The sequence below is a fragment of the Colobus angolensis genome, unplaced genomic scaffold (genome assembly GCF_000951035.1).
Source record: "Colobus angolensis palliatus isolate OR3802 unplaced genomic scaffold, Cang.pa_1.0 Scaffold287, whole genome shotgun sequence".
Taxonomy (NCBI): Eukaryota; Metazoa; Chordata; class Mammalia; order Primates; family Cercopithecidae; genus Colobus; species Colobus angolensis.
Genome location: NW_012116121.1, coordinates 3,211,227 through 3,220,412, shown reverse-complemented (window position 1 = coordinate 3,220,412; position 9,186 = coordinate 3,211,227). Strand labels below are relative to the sequence as shown.

General features: G+C 54.9%; 1 protein-coding gene across 1 annotated transcript in view; it reads left to right on the top strand.

The window, feature by feature from the left end:
* Positions 1-6,018: 6,018 nt before the first annotated feature.
* ZNF516 (zinc finger protein 516) overlaps positions 6,019-9,186 on the top strand; it is a 24,129-nt gene continuing 20,961 nt past the window's right edge. The window contains exon 1 of the mRNA XM_011948936.1: positions 6,019-7,510. Coding sequence (XP_011804326.1) covers positions 6,019-7,510 — 1,492 coding nt within the window. The remainder of the gene's footprint in view (positions 7,511-9,186) is intronic.

The following is a 9,186-nucleotide window of genomic DNA, read 5'->3' as shown; positions in this document are numbered from 1 at the left end:
TGGAATTTTACCTTTTCTTAACCTTTATAAAAGTAGTGCCATTTCCTCCCCTCCTCCCTCACCTCCCGTCCCCTCTTCCTTGTCAGCCTAAAGTTGAATCACAGATGTCACTGATGAATGTGATGCTTGCAATTACCTGTTCATTCCCTTCTCACTCCCTGTTAATATGCAGGGGAGCCCCCGGTGTTGAGCTCAGGCTGTGCCATGAACTTGACTGCAGACGGGTCCAGCAGCTGTGCCGAGTGGGGAGCCTGCCTGCAGTCACCCTGTGTGTTCAGCAAAGCCCAGCCCAGCAAAGCACCACAGCTCCCAGTCCCCAGGCACGGCCTCTAATCTTCACTTAGAGACCCAGAGAGGCTCGGTGGGCAGACAACCCTTTCTGTTCACGGAATTAACTAAATTGTATCTGTTATGGATGGAAATAAATAATGGTTTTTATGAAGCCCAATATAGAGGGGGCAGAAATGGGAAAAATCTTTATTTTAAACACTTAAGAAGTTAGGCAAGAAAAGCGTCTTGCAGAGGGAGCGTGGGGGTGCGTTTCAGGAGGAAGTTGGGTTTTGGAAGGGCTGCTTTGTAGGAGTAGCAGCTCAGGAAACAGGCTGGAGGATGTGCTGTTAGTGCACAGAGGGCATGAGGGTCCTGGCGCCGGGGCTGGCGCTGCCTCCTGCAGGTGGACAGCCTGGGAAGGAGAGAGAGGCGACTGCTCCCGTGGGGGTACAGCTCCCGGGGGTGGGGTGCAGCAGTACCCTAGACACAGGGCCTGGTTCTTCAGCATCACCAGAGCCAGGTGCAGCCCCAGGCTTGCTGCCCATTGCACCTCCTGGAGTAATAGCCAGCAGGGCGCTCCTGGGGTCCTGTTTATTTTGCAATGAAGAAGAGAGGCACAAATGTACCCTAAGAGTGAAGTGCCTTAAAAACCCATGGAAAACTGAAAACAAGATGAGCAGGCAGCCCCAGAGCAGCCACAGGCGCGGAAGGGGAGAACCTCAGCGTGGCTGCGTGGCTGCGTGGCTGCAGACTTCCTTTTGTTATGTATATTTTACTACAATAATCATAAAAACAATTAAGCGAAAGGGAAGTAACTTTTTATACAAAGTGCCCTCACCTCATGTCTGTGCTTTTGAGGGCGATTGTGTACGTTGAAGATGTTGCCTCAGGGACTTGAGACAGTGCAAGTCCGCCACTCCCTGGGCCCCATGTGCAACTCTTGTCCATGGTGTGCGGAACCAGCCAGGCCAGGGCCAGCTTGGGATGCAGTGGAGTCACCCAACACCTGCTCCGTGTTTGTGTTTCCAAGACACAGCGGGAAGGTCCTGCTTAGAAAGGAACCCGGGAGCCCCCGGTGTGTTTGGGCCAAGGGCAGAGCGGCCGGTGTTGCCGTCCGTGGCATGCGCGTGCACACAGTCGTGATCCACGTTCGTTCACCTTCCCCAGGGCTGCTCGGACCTGGCTGGCTGCTCGGACCCGGCTGGCTCCTCCTGGCGCCTGCTTCCGTGCACCCAGAGAGCATGGGGTGCGTCTTGGAGATCTTGCTCCTTCTGCACAGGGCCGCTGCCAGGCCTTTCTGAGCCAGTCTTCCCTCTCTGGTGTGTACCCTCGGCACTGCGGTTAGGGTTAGAGGCAGCCGTTTGTGCAAGGCCACGCCGTGCTCAAATCAGCACCGTTCTCTTTCCTTTGTTTAATTCTAATAAAGTGCCCGGTGAGCACTGCCACCAAGGGGCTGTCAGACTGGCAAGGACTGAGGAGCAGAAGTGCTTTTTCCTGCAGACCTTCTCCCTTCGTGGCATGGCAGCCACGGAACCAGGCATTTCTTCAACCAGGCAGCCAGAGCCCCCTTCCCCAGACCCTTTTCTAGCTGAGTTCTTCCGTTTCAGGATCAGGGCCACTGAAACTTCAGAAGCCACCTACGCCGAGTCCCGATGGTGGAGGGGGGTGCGTGGGAGCGGTGGAGGAAGGTGTGGGAGCTGTGGAGGGGGGGTGCGTGGGAGCGGTGGAGGAAGGTGTGCGAGCTGTGGAGGGGGGGTGCGTGGGAGCGGTGGAGGAAGCTGTGGGAGCTGTGGAGGGGGGGTGTGTGGGAGCGGTGGAGGAAGGTGTGGGAGCTGTGGAGGTGGGTGCGTGGGAGCGGTGGAAGAAGGTGTGGGAGCTGTGGAGGGGGGTGCGTGGGAGCGGTGGAGGAAGGTGTGCGAGCTGGTGGAGGGGGGTGCGTGGGAGCGGTGGAGGAAGGTGTGGGAGCTGTGGAGGGGGGGTGCGTGGGAGCGGTGGAGGAAGGTGTGGGAGCTGTGGAGGTGGGTGCGTGGGAGCGGTGGAAGAAGGTGTGGGAGCTGTGGAGGGGGGTGCGTGGGAGCGGTGGAGGAAGGTGTGCGAGCTGTGGAGGGGGCGTGAGAACCATGGAGGGGTGGGGGCCGCGGAGGGGGTGTGAGGGGCCAGGGAGGAAGTAATGTGGGCCATGGTGGGGTCGTGGGGGCTGTGGAGGAAGGAGGGTGGGCTGTGGTGGGGGCGTGGGGGCCGTGGAGGGGACACAAGTGTGTCTGTGCCTGCTGCCACCTGTAGGGGTGTCCTGAGGAGGCCGTTTGCCAGTGCTGGCGCATATTTCTCTGGGAGGTTCACCTCGCGTGTGAGGATGGAATGCCGCTGTGCTCCACACGAGAGTGAGGAGTGTAGAGAAAAGGGATGAATGAAGTCAGAATGGCACTCAGGAACCTGGGAACAGCGGATGGGTGTCGTGGTCCCCTTGGGCCACCTGGGAGGCCCCTTGTGTTTTGCTTTGGCCTGGCTATAACGAAACCTTGGCAGTAAGGAAACCTTGGCTGAGTTACGTGGCAGCACTTTGCCAGGCCCACTGGACTTGGCAGCAGTTTATTCCCGTGATTGGAGGTCCCTGGAGGGTCGTTGTCAACGGCACTGGGTCCAGGAGCCAGGGACGAGGGGCGAAGCTGTCTGTTCGGGGGCTTTCTGATGACGAATGCGGGAGCGCTTGGGCCTGAGCCTGTCTGCACACCAAGGCCTGAGGCCGGATCAGGAGCTGGCTAGAGGCTCTGCTGTTTCAGTGGCCCTGATCCTGTAGCTGGGGAAACCTCGGCTAGAAGAGTCTGGGAAAGAGGGTCCTTTCTCCCTGGCTGAGAAGGCGCTTGGTTCCTTGTTGCTGAGGATCTTGCACCTCTCCAGGTAGCCACATGTTTTCTCCTTGGAAAGGAAGGAGGTCCTTGGAAAGCTGTTAAGTCTGTCTGCGAATAGCTTCAGTTTCTCGCCCCCTGCCCTTCCACTCGTGGTCATGCTTCTCTCCCACCCTCCTGGGGTGGCTTGGGACTCTGTGCAGGGTCTGTGTGTTCCTGAGGCATTTTGCCGTTCACTCCCGACCAGTGACTTCGATCACTTGGGCTAGGCCATTCACTTCTTTTTTTTTTTGAGATGGAGTCTTGCTCTGTTGCCTAGGCTGGAGTGTGGTGGTGTGATCTCGGCTCACTGCAGCCTCCTCCTCCTGGATTCAAGGGAATCTCCTGCTTCAGCCTCCCGAGTAGCTGGGATTATAGGCACGTGCCATCATGCTTGGCTAAATTTTGTGTTTTTAGTAGAGATAAGGTTTTGCCGTGTTGGCCAGGCTGGTCTCGAACTCCTGGCCTCAAGTGATCCCTCCACCTTGGCTTCCCGAAGTGCTGGGATTATGGGTGTGAGCCATTGTGCCTGGCCAGATTATTCACTTTTAGTTTATTACTCAGTGTCTTGGTCAGAAGTACTGGAAGTCCTGGGTGATGTTTTATGATCCTTTTGGGGAACATTTTGGAAGCCTTGACAGTCGTGCTTTGAAAAACCCACAGATGTACAGGGGCGGATTACACAGCCGCATTGTTTCAACTCACAAACTCCACTAGTAGTCTTGAACATGTGTGTTCAGAAATCTTTATTCCTTTACTGCAGGGAAAACTAGATCTCTCCCTGCCAGATGTTGCTGTTTTTGAATATTTAGAAATGAATTGAATGTACTGAGCACCAGTCTGACTTAAACAAAGGCTAAGATTTCCTCTTTCGTGTACTTAATTCCGAGTAAAGTCCACGTTTTTATCCGTGGTGCATCCTTGCGCTGCCCAGTCTCCTTTCTCATGGCAGTGTCTGCATATGACAGACTCATATACCTGACTTCATTGGTTTATTTTTTATATTTTTTATTTTAAAATTTATTTTATCATCATTACTATTATTTTTTAAGATGAAGTCTTGCTCTGTTGCCCAGGCTAGAGTACAGTGGCGTGATGTCAACTCACTACAACTTCTGCCGCCTGGGTTCAAGCGATTCTCCTGCCTCAGCCTGCCAGAGTAGCTGGGACTTCAGGCGCATGCCACCACACCTGGCTAATTTTTGCATTTTTAGCAGAGATGGGGTTTCACCAAGTTGGCCAGGCTGGTCTTGAACTCCTGACCTCAGGTGACCCACCCACCTCGGCCCCCCCATAGTGCTGGGATTGCAGGCATAAGCCACTGTGTCTACCCTGACTTTATTTAAATATTAGCCTTTAGGAGGCGGTAGGAGTTGGATAGTTTTTTCTTCCTTTGTTTCATCTCCTCATCAATTCTGCTGATCAGCCCTTACTGCTGACATTTTTGTACATGGACATATCTTTTAACATTGCGTATGAATTGTGCATTAACTGCCCACTAATTGAAAACCAGCCTTTGTGACTGTGTCCCTCAGATCTGGGCAAGTGTCTTCAGTGACAGACGCTGTCTCACCTTGATGAAGAACCCCTTTGGAATAGGTTTGTTACCAGTTTGATGGGATTCCTAAGTGTTGTCTCCAAGTATATACTTAGAACATTTTAAAAGAATATTCTGAGTTAGCAGATCCCTCCATTCTACTGAATGTTAAAAATCTCTTAAAATCGTATTTGAAAACCAAGAACACGGGGCCTTGTCGTTGTACGTGGACACCCACTGAGACGTGGCCGTAAGAGACTGCAGACGGCGGCTGGGTGGGAAAGAATCTTGAGTTTTGTAGTTCAGAGAGTTTTAAGATACCCAGAAACATTTGTACTGCTGCCCAGTTTTGATGTCTAGATTTAAATAAACCCAAGGCCATAAATGCAAAACATAAAACCCAATTTTTGTTACCCCGTGTTGTGTCCACTTGCAGTACATACAGTCTCTTCTGACTCTGGAAAAGCCTTAACACCTCCGAGCCCAGCCCACACCTCGGCTGTGTTTCTCCCTGTCACACGCGTTCCTTAGGTAAAGCGGGAGGGTTCTGACCACACCATCCCTTCCCACCGCAGAGCTCATCCCAGACCGTGGCTCAGACACACGCTCCATCAAGGCCGGACCATCGGCGCAGAGCTTGGGGGCGGAACCCCAGGCTCATTTCTCCTGGGCAGCCCACAGGTGGCGGCATGGAGGTGGAGAGCATGGCTGCCCTTTGCTCATGCGCCTCTGGGGGACCCTGGGGCATCACGGTTCTGGGCTTGAGAATTGGACCTCACAGGAGAGATGCGTAGGGAGGGAGCCCTGCGGCTGAGGCGGAAGGTGGTCGGTAGCCTGGTGGTTTCGGAGGCAGACACTGGGGTTCTTTGGACGGAGTAAGCTGTTACCCTAGCCTGCTTCTGTGACTGTGGGCTCCACCCAACTTCTCTGGTTTTCCTACCCTGCAATGAATGATTGTGAAGATTCCACAAGAGCCCTAAATGTAGAGTTCCTGGTTCCTTGAAAGTCATACAAACCTTATACTGCTGTGAACAATTAATTTTTTCCTGAGTTTTAATATGCCAGTCACCCTCTGTTAACTAGGGACAGCATAGTTACGTGTAACTAGATATACCACTGCTGTTGTATTTTTTTCCCTGTGATCTTTTGGGTCATTTAAATTGAGAAAAGAAACCCTGCCCGACTCAGCCTCCTTTTGTTCTTGTCTGGGTGGCTCCTCATGGATTTTATGAGACCCTCCAGACTCAAGGGTGGTTTGTCCTGCTGAAGACAGATGCGCTTGGAATGTGCTGTAGCTGTACATGCCCTGTGTCTCGCTGTGTTCTGATGAGAAATGGTAACTTCCCATTTCATATTTTGCCTCCTCTAGGGGGACAGCCGCGCCGCTGCTGCTTTTCCGAAGAGGTGACTTCGACCGAGCTCTCCAATGGAGACCAGAGTCACAAGCTGGGAGATAACGCCTCGGAAAGAGACACCAGCGAGTCCGAGGCGGGGATCGCAGCTTCCGTGTCCATACTTGAAAACAGTAGCAGAGAGACTTCTAGAAGGCAAGAGCAGCACAGATTTTCTACGGACTTAAAAATGCCAGCATTTCACCCCAAGCAGGAGGTGCCCGGCCCTGGTGATGGTGTGGAGTTCCCTTCCAGTACGGGAGCGGAGGGCCAGACGGGTCACCCTGCAGAAAAGCTGTCCGATTTGCACAACAAGGAGCGCTCTGGGGGAGGGAAGCGGGCGCTGGCCTCAGACCTCATGCCGCTGGATTTAAGTGCGAGGTCGACGCGGGATGACCCCAGCAATAAGGAGACAGCCTCCTCCCTGCAGGCGGCTTTAGTCGTTCACCCGTGTCCTTACTGCAGCCACAAGACCTACTACCCCGAGGTCCTGTGGATGCACAAACGCATCTGGCACCGCGTCAGCTGCAACTCCGTGGCTCCCCCGTGGATTCAGCCCAACGGTTACAAAAGCATCAGAAGCAATTTGGTTTTCCTTTCCCGGAGTGGACGCACGGGCCCCCCGCCTGCCCTTGGTGGCAAAGAATGCCAGCCTTTGCTCCTTGCTCGGTTCACCCGCACTCAGGTGCCAGGGGGGGTGCCAGGGCCCAAAAGTGGCTCTTCTCCCCTGGGAGTGGTCACAAAAGCCGCTAGCATGCCTAAGAATAAGGAGAGCCATTCCGGAGGTCCCTGTGCTCTGTGGGCGCCCGGCCCCGACGGGTATCGACAGACCAAACCCTGTCACGGCCAGGAGCCACATGGCGCGGCCGCACAGGGGCCCCCGGCCAAGCCCAGACAGGAGGCTGGCTCCAAACCGGCGCCCGTCCCGGGTGGCGGGGCCTTCAGCAGGAGCGCCACCCCCACGCCCACTGTCATCACCCGGGCTGGCGCGCAGCCTTCAGCTAACAGCAAGCCCGTGGAGAAGTTTGGGGTCCCCCCAGCGGGGGCTGGCTTTGCCCCCACAAGTAAGCACAGTGCCCCAGACTCCCTGAAAGCCAAATTCAGCCCTCAGCCTCAGGGTCCACCTCCTGCCAAGGGCGAAGGGGGCGCTCCTCCTCTACCTCCCCGCGAGCCCCCTTCGAAGGCGGCCCAGGAGCTGAGGACTCTGGCCACCTGTGCTGCGGGGTCCAGGGGCGACGCGGCCTTGCAGGCCCAGCCCGGCGTGGCTGGGGCGCCCCCCATCCTACACTCCATCAAACAGGAGCCGGTGGCCGAGGGGCATGAGAAGCGCCTGGACATCCTCAACATCTTTAAGACGTACATTCCAAAGGACTTTGCGACCCTCTACCAGGGCTGGGGTGTCAGCGGCCCTGGGCTGGAGCACAGAGGTAAGATGTGCGGGCCCCCTCTTCCTCGGGCCACATGTGACCTCCAGAGCCACCGCTGGAAGGCCAGGGCTGCTGCCCACCTGCCTGCCCACGGCCTCTGAGGACAGAGCCAGCCTGCCCCGTCCCACTGCTGAGCTGAGAGTCACTCCCTTGCCCTGGCTCAGGAGCACAGCAGATGGGAACAGCCCTCCCAGGCTCCACCTCTGCCCTGCCGGGGAACGCCTGCCTGGGGTTGGTGGCCCTCTGCATGCTGGCCCTGGGAGGAGGTCGCCAGCCCCGCACGGCTTCCTTCCTGCTGAGAGGACGTTTCCTTCACACCGACGTTCCGCAGGAGCAGGCAGACGTGACTGCACTTCACGTGTTTGTCATTTTAAACAGAATCCGTAGATGTTCATTGTCCCGTCTCTCAAAAGACAAGAATGTTTATTTAGTGTGATTAAGTTTTAGTTTTATATATCTACAATTTAAAAAACACCTATTTAGTCTTCTAGTATTAGTAAGCAAAGCCTTGCAGAGGATGGATGTACCATGTAAAGTCTGGAGAATGGGATTTGTGCAAAAATTCCTGAAAAAAATACTTGGAAAGGGTTGTCTTCGCTTCTCCCTCTGCCTTAGTATTGCCGTGTAACAGTAACACTGAGAAGGAACTGCTTTCCTCCTGCCTCTCCGGTGCGCGCCCCGCCCTGCATGCGGCACCCGGTTCTGGAACATAAATTGAAGGTCACTCTTACTTAATGTCCAGAACACGAAGAAACCTAAGTTCTGTTAAAAACCAAAACAAAACAAAGTCTCAGTTCATTACCTGGGAAGTCCTAACCGTGCTTTGTTAGAACCGTTCATTGTGGCTGGGTGCGGTGGCTCACGCCTGTAATCCCTGTACTTTGGGAGGCCAAGGTAGGCGGATCACGATGTCAGGAGTTCAAGACCAGCCTGGCCAACACAGTGAGAGACATCATCTCTAACTAAAAACACAAAAATTAGCCAGGCGTGGTGGTGCGCACCTGTAATCCCAGCTACTTGGGAGGCAGAGGCAGGAGAATCGCTTGAACCCAGGAGGCGGAGGTTGCAGTGAGTGGAGATCACGCCACTGCTCTCTAGCCTGGGTGACAGAGTGAGACTCCATCTCAAAAAATATAAATAAATAAATACATAACATCGTAAGCCTGCGGTTTCTTAAAGTGGTTACCATTAGAAATGGCCTCTGAGAGCCAGGGCTGCAAACTCCAGGCAGCTGGCAGGACTGTCAGGTGCATAGTTCTGGGTCTGGGAGTTGAGATGTCAGCAATGAGCCTCCCCAAATCCACCGTGGGACAATGTCCCAGTGGGTGCTGGGGTCACCTGCTGAGCTCCTGGCTTAGGCTGGGGTTTCAGAGCCAGCCTAGATCCGTGACCTGCCGGGGCCGTCTTGGCATGAGGGATGCCCACCCCAGGTGTTTTCCAGTAGCAGACATGCCAGGTCTGCTGCCTTCTTAACAGATTTGCTGGCAAAGGCCTTCCTCCAGCCGACCTTGTTCCATTAGCCCGCTGAACTTTTTAGGACGAGGCCGAGACCCAGGCACCCGAGGGTCTCGTGAGATGTGTTGGGCTGAGGTGTGACTCAGGAGTGGGGGTCCCTGAGGCGTGGTCTTAGATCCTCATCTCTTCTCCCCGCCCGTGTGCTCTGGGTGGACGGTGTA